At 40.0% G+C, this 18,741-nt stretch overlaps 1 protein-coding gene across 3 annotated transcripts in view; it reads right to left on the bottom strand.

Moving 5' to 3' along the window:
- The window catches only part of anks1b (ankyrin repeat and sterile alpha motif domain containing 1B), a 296,705-nt gene that overhangs the window by 139,497 nt on the left and 138,467 nt on the right, over positions 1–18,741 (bottom strand). For all 3 annotated transcript variants that reach the window (XM_085376209.1, XM_085376210.1, XM_085376211.1), the window contains exon 11: positions 2,412–2,568. In XM_085376209.1, coding sequence (XP_085232335.1) covers positions 2,412–2,568 — 157 coding nt within the window. The remainder of the gene's footprint in view (positions 1–2,411; positions 2,569–18,741) is intronic.

Below are 18,741 nucleotides of genomic sequence, written 5' to 3'. Positions count from 1 at the left end.
TCTGCTCTCCATGCACAGTGATAAACAGGCCTCTATTCTAACTTGGGAATATATTTTAAATTAAAGTTTCAACTTTTGATACGATGTCAATTAAATATTGAGTTCCAATCGTTGGTAAGCTTTTTGTTGACAAAGCTGAAGCAGCAGCAGGATCTATAAAGATTTTAAGGTTATGTTTATGAGGTGATAAAGACAGGATGAAAATGAAGTACACAAATTAAAAGTACGTTTTAGGAACTAATTATTACTGGGGAGTGGAAAATTAAAATAGAAACTCAGACCTCATCTGTATATTACCCTGATACTAACATCTAATCTCGGTCATCAATTTTAAAAATCAGCTAAGCTGCCTTAAATAAATGAAGACCAACAAAAGCCACCATATTTTTAACAATGCATGTATCCCAAACACTGCTGCTCTCACTCTCACCCACTGTCTCCACACTTGTTTACTGCCATAAAACTGTGTGTTCATGTTGAATAGGCAATATGTTTGGCTTTCAGCTGGCTCGTTTCTGCTACTGAAGTCGTGATCTTCACAGCAGTGGGATTTTCATATGGATCATGGCTTGTACTTGAATGTACCATATGTTCCACTGTCAAATTATTCTAAGACCATTCTAAGATTTTCTGCAGTGACAGACTGTACATTTTCTGTATGACATTAACGCCATAACGCAGCAAATCTCCGTTAACGAGTTACCGCGGATCGCCCCGTGCGTGGGGCTGGACGGCGTCAACACGTTAACAAGCTAACTGCGCTAATGCACTAATTCCCACCAATTGAGCATTGCGTGGCACATCCACCATACTGTTTTACTTTTGTCGATGACGCGCTTACCATCAGGGTCATGCTTCACATGAAAACCAAGATAGTTCCAAACGCCAGATCTGAATGAGGGTGGGGGAGGTTCAATTACGAGCTTAGCTTCTGTCTTGCTAGCTTGCGCTGCGCTCAGTGGATCTGCACTCGACAGTGCAGCCTAGGCGGAGTAGGCGAACGCAGATTCACTGAGCGCTCAACACAGACAGCATCGTCAGAAGAAAAGTTGATAAAATAAATAAATTTTTTTGTATTGTTCGATACATATGCGTACCGAACCGAAAGCACTGTATCGAACGGTTCAATACTGATACGAGTATTGTTGCACCCCTAAATAAAACCTACACTTACTGGCTACTTTCTTGCCCAAATATCCAATCAGCCAATCACATGGCAGCAACTCAATGTATTTAGGCATGCAGACATGGTTAAGACATCAAGTTCAAACAGAGCATCAGAATGGGGACTTTAAGTGACTTTAAACACAGCATGGTTGTTGGCACCAGACAGACTGGTTTGAGTACTTCACAAACTGCTCATCTACTGGGATTTTTCCACACAACCATCTCAAGGACTTAAAGAGAATGGCCTAAAAAAAGAGAAAATATCCAGTCAGTGACAGCACTCTTGGTAACGCTTTAACCCTCTCGACCCAGGCGTTGCCAATTTGCAACAGTTAAAAACTAACAACCCGATTACCCCACATACATATTTTATGAGTTTTTTTTACTCAGAAGTACCACTGCAGGACTTGGTTGTGCATTAGCAACAAAAAGTTTAATTTGAGCCTGAGAGGGTTAAGAGTGCAGAAGAGAATGTTCAGACTGCTTCAAACTGATAGAAAGAAAGCACTAGCTCAAATAACCACTATATACAACCAATGAATGCAGAGGAGCATATTTGAACACCAGGTGCCACTCCTGCCAGCTAAGGCTTGAACTGAGCCTTCAATTCACATTGCGCAACAGAACACTGAAAAACTGCTGCCTGGTCTGATGGGTCTCATTTTCAGCATGGGCACAATTTGGTGTAAAGAACAGGAAAGCATGGATCCATCATGCCTTTTATCAAAAGTTCATGCTGCTGCTGGTGGTGGTGTAACAGTGTGGGGGATATTTTCTTGGCACTGAACGTTTTTTACCTTAGTATTGTTGCTGACTGTGTAAACCCCTTTGTGACCACAGTGTGCTGGCAGAATATCTTGCCATCTCTCAAAGCTCAAATCATCTCAAAATGGTTTCTTGAACATGATAATGAGTACACAGTACTCGCACAGTCACCAGATCCCAGGGGTGGAATAGGATGTTCACATCATGGATGTGTAGCATCATGTTAATTCAGACCAAAATCTCTGAGGAACGTTTCCAGTACTTGAAAATGTGCCATGAAGAATGAAGCCAATTCTGAAGGCAAACTTGGGTCCAACCTGGTACTAGCAAGGTGTATCTAATAATGTGTCTAAAGTCTTAGATATTCAAGTAAGTATTATATTTACATAACCTAAATAAAAGGACACCTAAGTTTATAAATGCAAGTTACTGGACTGTTTTAGTATTTTAGGTGCCAGATACATGTGTAGCTATCCTACCATTGCGTGGACAGGCGTTGAGTTGTTGATTGATATCAAGAGAGGAGGGTTTGCGTGTGACAGCGGTGGTCACAGACTCATACGGGTTGTCCTCGTCTTCTGGAAGGAAAACATCCAGCGAAGGAGAAGTGACGATCTCTGCCGAACGCTTTGAATCCTGGGAGGGAGAAGAAGAAAAAAAAAAAAAAAAACACGGAAAGAGAAATGGTAGGGTAGTTTGTTAAACATATCATAATAGCCACCAACAAGAAAAATCTGATAGCTGTTTTTCTTTACACCACCATAATTTTACATGTTTTATTCAAATGATTCCACTGGAAGCTACCAGCCGCACTCCATTCATTATAAGACAAACACCACTAATTACATCATTAATTATGTACTTCAGCCAAACTGGTATTATACCCTTCCAGAGACCCATAGATGATGTGTCATGTTAATGAATGGTCTTTGAAAAGGGAAGTGAAGAAGCCTCTGATTGAGTCCAGCCAGGAATTCTTATTTTGTGACTTTTTAAAAGCAAGAGAGGGCAGATTTTTATTTTTATTTTTAAGACAAAAAGAGGTCTGTTAAGGGGCTAAAGTTCTTTTTGTTTGCCTTGGCCTGAGGTGCTTCATTACAAACAACAAAGGAAAATAACCACATCAGATCAGTAATGCGAGTTCAGCTCAAGGCTATCATTCAAGTCCAACCGTGTTCACACAATTGGATTATCATCAAAGGTTTAGGCCAGTCTTCTCTTAAAATAAAGGGTTGGGAAAAGTTTGAAGTTTCCTCGTTTCTTTAAAATCCGAAAGTCACTTTGGGGTTTTGTCCTCAATGTGATCGACAAGACTTTCCTGGAGCTTTTCCTTAACACAAAAGAGACAACTTTTCTCCCATATAATTGCTGTAACATTACTGCAGTTTTTACTTTAATCTTTGAAGGCTTAATGTGACGAATCTCATGAACGTGATCAAAATCCTTTAATAATAGGATAGGATAACCAAAGCCAAACCCTAACCTTGAAGTACAAACATACAAGGGGATACAAAAGCTTTATTTCAACTTATTAAATGTTGAGAGAGCAGGCTGCTGATCTTCTGATGGTGCAATAGCTTCAGGGTATGATCACATGGCGTGAAAATATTTATGCGTAAAAGAGGAAAGGAGTCACTAAGAAAAAGAGGACAGAGTTCATACATTAAAGGTAAAAAAAAAAAAAAAAGGCAGAATTAACCTGGAAATTTTTAATTGTTAGTTTTTCTGTTTGAAATACAAATTAAATTAATAAATAAATCAAAATCCAATTATTTGCAGGGTAAAAATAGCAGCGAAGTAAATGATTATCTTGATAGGCAAGGTTTTTAAGATGCACCTTGTGCAAGGGTTTACCCCTAACCCAGCTGAGGTTTCAAGTGTGAGAAATGAAATCAGCAAAACTTCATAACAAAGACAAAAAAGTTGTGTGAAAAAGAACAAGATACATCTTAACTGCTTTCACAGGAATTAAGAGCGCAAGCAGCAACCATAGTCAGCAGGTGTGTGTTAACATAATGCCACAATCTTCCCAGGAGTGAACATATCAGCAAAGTCACCCCAAGGTTAGACAATGCTCTGAGAAACTGCAAAAGTGTGTAAAGACAGCATTATGGGCAGCCCCCAGCAGCCAAGGTCTATTGGGTTTAGTCACCTGACCCAGCCCTGACTATAAGCTTTATCAAAAGGAAATGTTTTAAGCCTAATCTTAAAAATAGAATTCAAACTGGGAGCTGGTTCCACAGAAGAGAGGAGTAAAAGCTGAAGACAGCACGGCTTACGTTTGAAAAGTTGGATTTAAACAAACTACCTACTATTTTTGGAGTAATGTCCATAATGTTTGGCCATAATGCCCAGCACCATATATAGTAAAAACAAATATGAGCATATTAAAACTATTTAGCAAAATAACGAAGGTTAATAGAGGAGGACACAGGCTTGTTTGAAGTCCGCTATATACCAAAGTATTCTAGTGTCAAATGTGAGGCCATCTGTTTAAAAGCCAAAGCTTGGCCAAATTTGGGTCATGCAGCAGGACAGAGATCCCAAGCACAGCACGAATTGCAATGGCAAAGTTAAACTTACGACCTCAACTTCATTGAGATGCTGTGACGGGAACTGTGCATAAATGAATGCCCACAAACCTCAATGAACTGAAACAATGCTGTAAAGAAGAGTGGACCAAAATACCTTCACAATGATGTGAGAGATAAGTTCAAGTCGCTATTGCTAAAGGTGGCTCAAGGCTCAAGTGTCTTAAGGGTATTTGCAAACATTAAACTTTTGTCTTTGTAACATTTTTAACTTATTTAACGGACAACTAGTTTAGGTCTAAGGAATAGGGGAGTCCTTATTTCCATTCACAAATTTAACTTCTATCCTAATCAAACACATGAACTTGTTTGCCTCTACTTTCTCTCTTTAGTGTTACGGCCCGGCTCTGCTAGGCGGCAGCGGACGTAACATAAACGAGCCCAGAGACCAAGGAGTTAGATAGGACGACAGACATAAGGTTTATTAACACAACTGAAATCCGTTAGTGAAACAACTCAGTAGGCAGCAGAGAAACTTTAAACAAACACCACGATTAATAACACCAGTAGAGCACTGCTCTACTAAACGTCTCGCAGGAGGCAACACAAAACACAGGCAAAAGGCAAAAGGGAGGGACTCTCTGTACAGTCTGTTCAAATCAACAAGTCCCTCGACGAATGAAGACTCCTCAGCCTTTTATACTATCAGGTAACTGCAGTCAGCTGTGTCACTTGTCATAACTGCAGACAGCTGTGTCACTTGTCCGCCGTACTCCAGGCTCCTGCGGGAGCCAATGGTGTGTGTAGTCTGACAGGCTCGGATCCACATGAAGTTGGGGCGGGCATATGTCCGGGCAGTTGGCACATCCCCGAATAAACAGGTGTATTCCCTAATTAAGGCAATTAGGCCCTCTTGCTGCTCTGACATCAGATGCCCAAGCAAACCCGGCAATGCTTTTAGCATTTCAGAGTTAGACAAACGGGGTCTAGAACAGGTGGGATAACATAGTTTTAACCCATCACCCCCATCCGCCCCTCCTTCCTCCTGGTGGCTTACCTGCAATCTGACATACATGGCAACTGTTGCAAAATTTAGAAACATCACGCTTCATACCAGGCCAAAAGAAATGTTTTAATAGTAGCTGGTATGTTTTTGTGATGCCCAAGTGTCCTGACCACTGGCTTTCATGGGCAAGGGCCAGGATCTTCTGCTGGTACGCAGAGGGCACTACAATCTGCTTGACCTTACTCCAATCTGCACCTTCTGCACCTGGTGGAGACCACTGACGCATTAGAACATCATGTTCTATGAAATAGGCTTGTTGCTCCTTTTTGGCTTGCTCAGCACTTACCATACGTTTGAAACAGCTCTTTATTGTTTCATCAGCTAATTGAGCTGCTGACAGCTGGTCTCTAGTCAAGGGCAGTACGGAGTCCTTAGGAAATGGATCAGGCTCCGTAACATTAGGTTTCTCTCTAGTCCGTTAACAGAGCCAGGTTGGATTTTCTTTTCCCATTTCCCCAAAATAAAAGGTTAGAAATCCAAACTTGCACAATAAACTTAAAAGGTTCCTCTTGATTATTTCTTATCCGCCCCTTAATAGAAATTACAGGATACTCTTCATTCAATTCTCTCAATAAGTGCTGTTGGACACATTTGTGAGCCTTATTGTAATTCACTCTGACTAAACTGCAGACTGCAGAATGCCTGAAATGTCATTTGCATATTAAATGAGACAGATCATTGATTTTTAGCAAAATGAGGCTTGCAGCATTTTGAAAATCAGCTCTCATTTGAATAATTTAGAATCATAAATAAGGAAATGTTTCTGTGGGACCTTTATATAACAGCCTTGCTCTCTGGGTATTTCAGGAAAATTTCAGATTGCACTTTGTTGCGGCGCTGGTGAAAAGGTTGAGCCCCAAAGGGCTCAGATAGAGAGCTGAAGCCCAAAAGGTCCATTATCTGTGAGGCAGATGTGTACCAAGAAAGAATGAAAAACAAGAGAGAGTGATGTGAAGCAGGGGAAAAGGTTACAGGGGCGAGCGTCATTTCAGCCAAAAAGACAAAACATTTCTTTCCAGCGACTCAGCCTCTGGATGTCTGTCCTTTCCCTTAGACTCCATCATCATTTCTGAAGTGTCACTTGGCAACCTTCTCCAAGTTGTACTCTTACTAATGGGATCAGTGGTGAACGCTTCACTGTGTGTGTGGCTGCCCCTGTTCTCATCTTTCCGTTCCTCTTCTCCTAATCTCTTTTCTAATTCAACAGCCATTACTCTTCTTGTCAGCATCTGCTACTACATTACCCACACTGCACCAGGCCATCAATCACACACTGAGCACACTCAAAACTGATTAATCATTCTAGCTTACAGAGCAATCAGTCCTTTGATGATTTCTCTCGCTCACACCTTCTGCACTCAGTCTGGGATTTATTTCACACCCCACTTCATTAAAAGGCCCACAAACTCAAAGTCCCTTGTTTTTTCTACCCCTTTTCCATCTCCATCAGCACTCGATTAGGCCGCCATTACCACTAATCCAGTCAGACCCAGTCAGACTTATGCGCCTTCAGTCCACAGGTGGCCCCGTCTCGGCTGACAGATTTGACGTGACAGCCTGGTTAGCTAGAGATTTCCCTCACGGAGCTGAAGGAAAGGTTGAGAGCACTCCAGTACAGCCATAAAGAGCCATTTCTGAGACATAAAGATTATTTTGACCATTAAAGGTGCAACAAATCATGTTCACATTGATTTTAAGACCGTACCAAACCATAACCACATATGGATTTACACACCTCTATACCCCAAACCTTTATCAGCTTCACAGTAGAGCTGACGCTTTAATTTTTTTCTGATACGTCTCAAAGGTTATTGGATCAATTCAGATTGCAACAGCTATAGAAGTATAAAGGTGTTTTTGGTTTTTGTGATAGATTTACACTAGAAATAAAAGCTTGTTTCATAGAAAACATATAACAGTAACATATTCTCCCATTGAAAATAATTGCATTCAGAACAGGGCTGAGAACTGTTTTAAAAAGTAGCCTCTAAACGTTTATGGAAGATTCCACTTTTTATCTATTGTAAAACTCATTTTTGTCACTACACAGTCATGAGTAAAAATCAGGAAGCAAAACTTGTCATTATTACTGCAATAGCTTCTAAAAGCACAACCTGATTACTGCCTTTCTGCATGTATACATTGATTTACAACCTGGGGCCTCATTTATGTCACCGCATGTATGCTTACAGCAATCGGGCTGATTACTTCACAGCAACAATCAGTGGTACCCCTTACCCCGGGCTATAATATGAAAATGGAAGTTTGGTAGATGAATGCAATTTATTTATTTATTTATTATATATTGTTATGGTAAATCTCACCTTCCTTGTGATTGGTGCCCATCACCAGCATTGTAATGACTGTATGAGAGCTGTCACTGGATTTATTTCCAGACTTGGCTAATTCACACAACCCATTGATTCATGATCCAAATGAGAATATGGCTGAAATGATTCATTTTTTTTACGCATTGTTTGTTTTCAAATCACAACTGAGATTCCCATTAAAGCTGTCACTTTCTGTTATAAAGCTGATGGCTCCACTGCTTTAACTTGGAAAGATTTGCCATGTTTTCTGAAGAGCTGCCTACTCTCCCAGATTTGTGCCACAAATCAGTGTAGTGTTTCTCCTGACAAACCTGACTTTCAGCATCGCCATCACACTTTTACTGCCTCAGTATTGATCTTCTGGGGTCCAGTAAAATCTCACTTTTTAATTTTTTTTAAGAGGCTCTACCTTTTGCGGTGGATTCGTTTAGATTGATGGTAAATGGAAAAAAAAGAGTTGACTTTTTCTTTAAAGAAGCAGCAAAATAGGCAACAAGAACATGCAATAATACAAACAAAAACCATCAGAATTGAGGTATACTATCATTGAAGTGACTAGTCAGTCTGTCAGGAAGGCAGCTGCTGAAAAGTAGATGGCATAATTTAATGTTTAAATAAATTTAACTGACTTTTTTGCATTACAAAATAAGTAAAGAAATAACTGGGATTTGAATAATGGGGAGCTGCGCTCATCTAGCACTGTGTCTAGCAACAATCCTGGCTTTACATGTAAGTACTGGTCACGGCAGATGGCCGCCCCTCCCTGAGCCTGGTTCTGCTGGAGGTTCCTTCCTATTAAAAGGGAGTTTTTCCTTCCCACTGTCGCCAAAGTGCTTACTCATAGGGGATTATTTGATTGTTGGGGTTCTCATTGTATGTATTATTGTAGGGTCTACCTTACAATGTATAGCACCTTGTGGTGACTGTTGTTGTGATTTGGCGCTGTATAAATAAAATTGAATTGAATTGAAGTATATTTACAATCACATAAGGCAGAAGTTTAACATATGCTTCTGTTGAATCATATAGAGAATTATAGATAAAGATAATTTTTTACTGTTATGTGACTGACAGCTAGTAAACTTACAACTTACGGATTTAAATTTAAGGGGAAAAATTATCCTCAAACATCAGGAATTCCTCTGCTTGCATTCTCCATTGCAGGCCCTCTTAGCTGTTCCCATAGCTGGCATCATTACAAAAAGAATTTGGGCACTTTGTGTTAGAGCCCTGCAACTGTGGATGTCTTTACAAGAAGAACTGGGGAGAGCAGACTCTGCGTCTTCTTATAAAGCCATGGCTGCTGGAGACACCTAGGTGGAGTAGTCATTACTGTCATACATGTTTAAACTCTGGAAAATCAGGCACATGCAAAGTTGGTGTAATAAAATGTAGCATCTCCATGGACGAGCTCGTGCAGCTACAAAAATCATCTCAGCAAGGAGCGATCAACATTGGACCATTAGTCATACCTCAAAACGTATTTTTACGTAAAGTTGTTCTTGGTTGTTGTTTTTCTATAAGGATTGTTTTCTTATTCATTTATTTGTATTGTATTGACCTCACTGCCATATTATTTACCCTGTTTGTCCAAGTCTTATTCTGCTCTTACTTGCTTTTGTTTTAACTGTGTTTAATTTTCTTTTTGATTCTCGATTTTCAATCAGTGGCATTTCAATTTATTCTGCAAAGCATTTTGGATCTATGTTTTGAAAATTGAAGCATTATTATTACTATTAGTAGGAATGTAATCATACCAAAGGGGTTTTTCAGTGGGTCAGATTTGCCAGGAAATGCATGAGATTGCTCCAAAGCGCGAAGCTGGGAGGGGGCAGTACTTTAGAGCGAACGAAGATAAAGCTTTCCGAGTTACTGTTCACTTCCAGTGAACAGAGGTCCAAAACGAAACAGAGACAAGTGGAACCATTGTCTTTTTAAAAGGAAGTGTCAGAGTTCATAGGAAATTCAGTTGTGATCTGAAAATAAATAACTCGCATGGTAAATTTTGGTGGGAAAAGTTATGAATAATCTCAGCTACTGTCTCCATTGTTCACAGGAACAACGAGGATGTCATTCTGTATTCCAGAGCTTTTGAAACGCTACGAGCGGAGTCACACTGATTAATAGATGCACTGAAGAAAAGCATATGACAAAATCTCCAGAAAGAAATAATGAAAGCTTTGCCCCACTAGCATCTGAAGGGAGGAAAAAACAAAATGAAAAGAAGTGATGGTGAAAACTGAAAGAATGGCAATAGTTAGAACTGTAACTAAATGTATTCCTTAAATGAATACAGGTATAAATAATCAATAATTGTATTGAAAAAGACCTATTTTTGTGCTGTAACTTGTGCTATACCCTTTGCTACCAGGTATAGCTACATTTCTCTCTTTCACTTCTACATCACCTTTTATTATTCCTGTTAAATCTCCAGCGTCCACCCTGGCTGCTTTGGCAGAAACAAGGCAAAAGAAAGGAGGTCAAATCTGACAGGTGTAATAAAAACCACAGCTTTGGATAAGACTAGAAACAGACAGCGAAAAGAGAAGGGAGAGGAAAACACAGGTAGATCAAAAGGACGCCAGGATCCTACTCAACACTTACTTTGGAGTTTGTGTCAGCGAATCCCGAGGAGATGAGCACGAGACAGAGAGACAGAGCGGGAAGAGGAAAATGACTTTGTGCTCAGGAACAGAAGCAGAGGAAGTGGGAGTGCGGTAAGTTAGGAGAAAGGATTTCCTCACGCACAAAGACGAAAAATGCACAGAAATGGGAGGCAACTCAGACAACGTGCTTGTTTTTTCTACACTAAAGTAAGCCAAAGAGAGACAAGAAAGCAAGCGATCCGGCTTCACTGAAGAGAGCAACAAACTTAAAGTTTGAGCAAGTCTCTCTACAGCACATGTCCCACCTATCTCAAACAGGACAGTCGGTGCCGAGAAATCTTTCGACAGAAGCCTAGGAGCACCTGAATGTGGAGATGAAATTAATCCGGCAGGGTGACAGCAGGTTTAGCTACCTGATATTCTGATGGTATTCTCCCATTTGTCCCTGGAGGTGATGGGGGGGTCAAAAAGCTTTAAAATGTGGTCAAAAAGGCTTCACGCAGAGAAGTGTGTGCTGTGCCTCCAACAAACAGACACACTCGGTCTTCATTCATATCCCTCCCTCTCTCTCTCTCTATCTTAAAGGGAAGAGATAGGACAGAGAAACTTGTGTCTGAGCTGAACAGGAAGAGAGCAGACAAACAGAGGCCTCCTCTGGCCACTAATTAGCAGGTCGTATGCAGCTCCCATCCAACTGCCAGGCCAGATTAAACGTCTGACAGTGTGCGTTTTGGGTGTGTGTGTGTCTATGTGCCTCCACATGTGGCCAGAAGATTGTTTCTGATTATATCTGTGTAATAATGCAGTGTGGCATTTGTACGTGTCTGTCTGCTGCAGATACAGTTTGGTGGGGGTTTTATGCGTGTGTGATCATGTCAGAGCTTTCATGCATATTTTGTGTGTTTTTCTCTGATTGAGTTTACTCTCGTTATGTATAGCATTTGTGTGTGCGTGCCTGTTTGCATGTGCGCAGGCCTGATAACCCAACCAGGAAATGTGCTGTTGCTTCTGTTACATCCGAGGAACTTAAATCCCAAATCTCTCTTTTTCAGTTAAACCCAGCGCTGTACCACCCAACAGCCAATCCACCACCCCACACTGTACACAGAGTTCACAGGCCATCAGATATGAATAGACGCTATAATTTGCTGGCATTTCCTCATGGAGACCATTTGATTAGAAAGAAAGAGGAGGGGTGAACACAAGAAAGGACAAAGGACACTCTGAGGGCCTGAGGGGTGCGGTCAGTAGAGGATACCAATAAAGAAAAGAGACAGAACGTGAAGAAAAATTAAGGCAGTTCAAAACTGAATGGGTATGTTCTTCTTTCTTGATAATCAAACATTGACCAAAATCCCATCTGGCAACCTGCAGAATGCTGTAAAAAAAGCTGTATTTTAATTTTTTTTTAATCATTGCACAGGCACAATTGTATCCATTCTGTCAAAACTTCATCTCCATCTATGTGTTCTGTTGTGGGTTATGATTTGGGGGATTTGTTTCCCATACAATTCTACAAGAAAGCAATTAAGTACATCTCTAAAATTTCTATCCGGTCGTTAAGTCTGGCGTCACTAGCCATGTCTGGACCTAAACTCCGCTGCAGGTCCATATATCAAACGATCACTATGGCATTACTGAGAGTTGAAAAATTCTCTAAAGTCTTTCATCTTTAATAAAATTATCAGCGTTCTGCTCTACCAGGTGTAACAATTGAGTTTAACATCCAGGCATCCATGAAAACGGAATTTATGACATTTAACGGAGTTAGAAGTTAGCAGGAAGTTAGCTCGCTAGCTTCTATCTAAATACAATATAGCATGTCCTGACTGCGGGGTTTTGGAAACAAATTAAAAAGTACAGCTCTGTTATCATTTCCAACATAAATGACAACAGAAAACTAAACAGCAGTGACGTTTGTAGGGTTACTGAAGTTGGGCTAGCTGGTATATAATGATGTGCTACGTGACCGCTAGCGACACAGGTATGTTAGCATAATATAAACAAGCTAACTTTGCTGGAAGCTGGATGCTGTAAAAGGACCAAACTTCAGCCAGGAGAACAACTGAGATAATTCATCCACAATACGAGGTTAGTCATTCATATACTGCTGCATGGGCTGGGCTGTAGTTACATCCTAAGGTTTTAAAAACTGAGCTTAAATAAATGATTAGCGGTAATAAAAGCCGAGGGAGGTCAACAGTGATCACTGACTGTTTTAGGAGCTTTTTGAGATTAAATAGAAGAAAATACAAAACATTAAACATGTTAACAACACAAAAGCCATATTAAACGCAGACTACTTTAGGCCCGGAAGTAGGATTCATCACGTCATCACTTAACGACCGGATTACTGTTTGATCTCGGGTAATCACAAAAATAGGTAAGGTATAGGGAGTATTTGATTGAGAATTAAAGGACAGAGTGAAGTAAATCTGAAACTGGAAAATAGAAGAAAAGGAAAGAAAAAGTCAGAGGTGCAGGTTGGTCCGATCAGCGAGCAAGGATTGCCTTGCAGAATTGGATTTCCCTCCATGGCTGGCTAATCCCTCAAAAATCAGCTAGCTGAGCCACCCATGGGACACCGACACTCACTCCACAGAAAATTACACCCTTCACATTCCCCATGTATTCTACTGTATTGAGCAAAGCTCTAACTGCGGCTTCCCTCGGCTCCACGCTTAATCCCACAGACACGGCAACCAGCTGGAGCAAGAGACTGCAGACAGAGAGCCACTGCTGTGTGACCAAACTTTTACTGCATTTAACTGCAGGTCCTTCAACTTTGGAGGAAGTTCTGAAGCAACAAAAGGCTGCTAAGGTGAGTGTGCGTTGCGTAACGGTGGGAGAAAAAAAGTTTGCAGCAGGAAGCACATTTAGTTTGGAGCTGAAATTAACTTCCCAGTTATTATTTTATTTCCCATGGCTGCATTTACACAACCTTACTGATAAACCAGAAGCAAAAACTGAAAGCTGATATCCCATTGTTTTCAAAGCTGTTTAAATATGAACAGATTAAAAAAAACAAAACAAATCTTTAACCGCTTAAGACCTGAACTCTTTTATGGCATGCATTTTCAATTTGTCTTTGCTATTTGGGCTGTTTGAGACCTCATGAATGTAAAAACAAAGAATTATGTGGGGGTTTTTTCCTGATTTTTGTTTCTGAGAAAAATGAGATCCACATTTTTACATTTCGATAGAACAGTGGCAGTATAATGTCCTTGTAAGTGGAAATCAGGCCCTTGTGGAGCAAAATTTAGTATTTTGGTCTAGACAACCCAAAATGTGATGTCCACATATGTGCACTCTAGGTCCTAGGAGGTTAATATAGTAGTTGATTTAAAAGTCTGATCTTGTGTTTGTTAATCACTGGCCAATATTACAAACATTTAAAACAGCTGAAAAAACAGAATTAAAGGCAATGCATATGTCAGCCCCAAGTGAGGCAACCATGCAGACTATGCCTGGTTTTTGCAGGGACTCATGGGAATGTTAATGTTGAAGTTGTCATGCTAGCAGTATTGTTATCATTCTTGCAGTGTTTGCTTTTTGATTGTTATGTTTGTGTGTAATATGTTTTTATGGCTGAGTGAAAACTGTTTTCTTCAAGCACAGGCCACCATGACTGAGGTTACCGCAGTGGTTGGAGACCACTAACCAGCCTTATGAAGAGCCACGAAAAAAAACATCCCTCCCAAAAGAAGGGCCATTGGACTTGACCTCTGTGAACACTTTTCCTGATCAGTTTATGAGCTCAGTCACTCATTTCAAGTCATACTGAAGGCTACGTCCACACGTACCTGGGTATTTTTGAAAACGCAGATTTTTCTATGTGTTTGCGCCTTTCGTCCACACGTAAACGGCATTTTCGGTCACTGAAAACTGAGATTTTTAAAAACGCCTTCCAGGGTGGATATTTTCGAAAACTCAGTTTTTGCATTTACATGTGGACAAGGAAAACGGAGAAAACGCAGCGTCAAAGGTGTGCGCATTTTTTGACGTCACACTGTGCGCCACATTATTGTTTCAGTGAAATGAATTTCTACAATGGCGGACTTACACCAAATACTGTTACTCTCTGCAGTGTTTAAATGCTTACATATACACACACAGTTACTGTCCCTCCACACAGGACTCAGTTCTGTTTCTATGTGCAGATCTATCTTTGTTTAGTCTTTCCCACCGAGGCTTCTAGATTTCTGATTGGCCAACATTTCTACACGGTTAGGAATATATCGCCACCTGTTGCTTTGGCATGTTCCTAGCAGTGTTTTCCTTCGTTTTTGCGTTTACGTGTGGACAGGATTTTTTTTAAAAACAAAAACGGAAAATCTCCGTTTGCAAAAATACCCGTGTACGTGTGGACGTAGCCAAAGTCTATTTTGTAGATTTCCTGAGAGGAGGATAATCCAAGGATACGTTCATTGTCTAATGAAGTTGGACTGACAAAATGTCAGTTAATAAATGTGTGGTTTCACAGTCAGTTCACAGTCACTTCCACCATACAAAACAGGATTTTATTCACCAGGGTGTCATCACAGTACCTATGTCCATCTTTTATACTGCCTATCAGCTTGATGTTTGCTTTATTACACTTAATTTATTTTAGTGCACAAGAATGATTTTCAGTGCAGACCTAAAATGATGTGAGACAGGGGCACAAAGTAGTGGAGCCAGTGGCTCCTTGGCACTGGCTTCACTACTTGGCAGCTATATTGGTGAGGATATAGCTGTCAAACACTAAATCTTTGTATTCAGACTGAATTAGCAAACACTATATCCATTTAAAATCAGCATGCTGGGTTTGGTATGATGGTACACTAAGCAACTGCAACCTCATAAATATATTTATGTAAAAATCAAGAAATTCCTTTAACAGAGAGCGGTTCTTTTCCAGAAACTCATAATCTCCCGAGATTAGACCAAGCTAAACATGATGAAGAATCATCTGCAACTGCCTCACATCTCTCGACAAAGTTCATTCCCCTTTTTTTAGCAGAGTGTAAATCGCTCAAAATGACAAATACCTATCATCATAGGTTTTTTTTGCATAACTGTGCTGCCAGAGGCAAAATAACAGAGACAGACGTTTCCTGCCAACATCATTAGCCCTCGCGTCATGTGGGGCCACAACAGTGTTTCGTATGAAAATAATTTCCATCAATATGTTACACAAATACACGGATACAAATGATGTTTGTTTAAATATGAACTCGGTACGATCAGTCATCTTATTTGCCTGTAAAGCCTTCTAACCACATCTTTAATTCCTTTGTAAACAAGAACACAGAAAGCAAATTTACCCTTATCTCGCTCTGTCACCTGTGTGTAGGATTGTCCCTTAATCTCTTTAACGCGAGCTCATTTGAACTGGAACACAACATAATTTGCACACATTTAACAGTCTCTGCATAAGCGTACTGTGTTTTCAATGCCTTGCTCAAGGGCATCAACACTACAGGAAGGGTTGCTGTGCTGCACCGTATTATAAAACCAACACTGCAGTAAAAAAAAAAAAAAAAAAAAAAATTCCTGCTGGTGGCTTTTCTTTGAGCTTCTATTCCCCTCTCGGCAGCTTTCTCTGCCTTTTCCTGTTTACCTCAAGAATAGTGAGATATGTGATACTCCGACGGGATGTAAAACTACACACAAACAAGCGCACGCATCCACAGCACATCTTCATGGAGTCAAGGGCATTATAGGTTTGTGCCAGTCTATTTCAGGTGAAATATGACAGCAAATATGACAGCACCTATATGTGTCTTTTGAGTTATTTTGACAGCCTATAGCTGCAGTCTAGAGGGGCATAACGCCATTAACAGGCACCAAGTGTAAGCACAGAGCTGCGTCACGTCCCATCGAGAGACGGGAGCGAGAGCGGGAAATGAAAGCAAAATCAAATCAAATTAAAAGAGAACATAATAATAATCACTTAGTCTAATTCAATGTTTTGAATGACAGAATTTCTGTTTTCAGCCAATTAAATGAATGATAATTAACTGGAAAAACAGGATTAAAATCCACAGAGCAAACAGCATCACCCGCTATTCACTCCGAGCAAAAATTTATAACACTTTTGTTCACATCTTTGTCTCAATTCATACAATCCTCACACACACGCGCACACATTTGCAGGCACTGCAGAGTTTTAGACGTCTCAGATACGGACTGCAAGAAGTAATTATTTGCTTGATCGTTTAGTCTGCTAATTATTTTCTTGATAAATTAATTTTGTCTATAGTAAATATCAAGAAAATAGCCACCACATTTTCCTGGATCTATTACTGACTTTTAATTTAATTTTACAAGTCCAAAATGAGATAATTTAATTTTCTCCAAAGGTTCTATTAGACATCAAACGTCAAATCTGAAAAGCTGGAGCTGAAAAAAGAAATCCTACTAAAATAATTAAACACATCATCCAAATAGCTGCTGACTATTTTCAGTTATGTATTTTTATCTCATAACTGGCACGCTCATTTTCTTTCAGGAAATTGATGTTTCCTTTCCCGAGCAGTTATGACTACAAGGTTTATGTGAGTGGAAGAGAATTATACTACTAGCATATACAGAATGGCTACATATTAACAGTTTGATTTATTACAATGGTATAATGCAAGATTAATTAATTTTTCCATTCAGTTCAATTCAATTTTATTTATATAGCACCAACTCCCAACAACAGTTGCTTGATATTGTAAGGTCAAGACCCTAAAATAATACAAAGAAAGCAACAACAAAAAACCCCAACAATCATATGGCCCCCTATGGCAAGCAATCCAGCGACAGTGGGAAGAAAAAACACAGTTTTAACAGGAAGAAACCTCATGCAGAACCAGGATCAGGGAGGGGTGGCCATCTGCTGCGACTGGTTACTGAACACTTAGGAAAGATTCTCCTGTTTTGACTTTGTAGTCACATCAACTCGTGCTGCCCGAAGTCCTTATTAAAAGACTCCAGGTAATGCCACCAAGAAAAAAACTCTGTACTCTGAATTTCTGTAGTATTAGTGATGAGCAAGAGGAGGAGCATAATGGTGTGGGTGGAGTCATCTTTGTCTGAATGGGAATAAGACCAGAGAGATGCAATTTACCTAAGTAGGCCTCCAAAATGACCAAGCACCTGGGTTTCCTCATCACGCGCACATTCTTTGAGTCATCCGCCCTGTTGGATGGAATATAACCAATGGTTACGAGCGGAAAAATGTTTCTCCCCCAAATGGTTGGCAGTGGGCGAGAAATTTGGGGTTGAGTTACTGCCACTTCCTATCACTTCTGCTATAACACCACTAACGGTGGACTGTGGAATATTTAATAATAAATTTTTCATGACTGGACTTGTTGCACAGGTGGCATCCTATCACGGAACCACGAAGGAAGTAAATGAGCTCCTGAGAGCGACCCATTCTTTCACAAATGGTTGATTTTATACACCCACGGTGATGGAAGTGACTGGAACACCTGAAATAAATCACTTGGATTGGTGAGTGAGTACTTTTCAGTACCTTTAGTCTTCTTTGTACTCATCGAATCTTATCACCAGTTTGTTTGCATGACATTATGATACCGCCACTTTGCTTCCAGGAAAAACTTCAAAAGGCCAGCTGCTGTGTGTGATTTATTTATTTATTTAAACGAAGCATGTCTAATTCTGCACGTAAGATAAAGATACAGTTTCCATGGAGCAACTTCAACCTTGCTTATTTTAAATAATTAAATATTACAAAACATTAAACAATCTGAAAAAGGTCAATGATCTTAAACTTTAAACATAAGATGAAAACTCACCCACTCACACAAATTCTACTCCCTCATTTAGATGCTTTTAAAGCTCTGCACATAATTTCTGCCCCCTCATAAACACTTGCCTTTGATGTTCCTTAGCACCCTCAAAGGCTCTCATGGCTGTCTGATCTGTGACAGCACAACACTAACCTCTACAAACTGATATCTACATATGAATGCACACAATCTGGAGTCAACCAGACCAGAAGCTTATCCTGCACTTAGTCTCACGAGTTTTGACCGATCATGTCTGAGCAGGCTTTGACTAAATGCTGTTTGTGTATCTAACATGCAAATCATGAAAACATCTGCTCTCATACAACTGTTTAAAACATATCTGTAAAGGTGGACTGTACTGGAAACTGAGCCTGGATATCACTTATCTGGATATTTGCTGGCTAAGATTCTTTCATTTCTCACACAAAGACACCTTACAACACACATCTTAAAACTGCGTCAGCTGTGAGTAAAGCCCTGTTTCCTAAGAAA

The sequence above is a fragment of the Diplotaxodon limnothrissa genome, linkage group LG17 (genome assembly GCF_057381915.1).
Source record: "Diplotaxodon limnothrissa isolate DT_005_m linkage group LG17, D_limnothrissa_male_GT1.1, whole genome shotgun sequence".
Classification (NCBI taxonomy): Eukaryota; Metazoa; Chordata; class Actinopteri; order Cichliformes; family Cichlidae; genus Diplotaxodon; species Diplotaxodon limnothrissa.
This window is presented reverse-complemented; position numbering and strand designations above follow the sequence as displayed.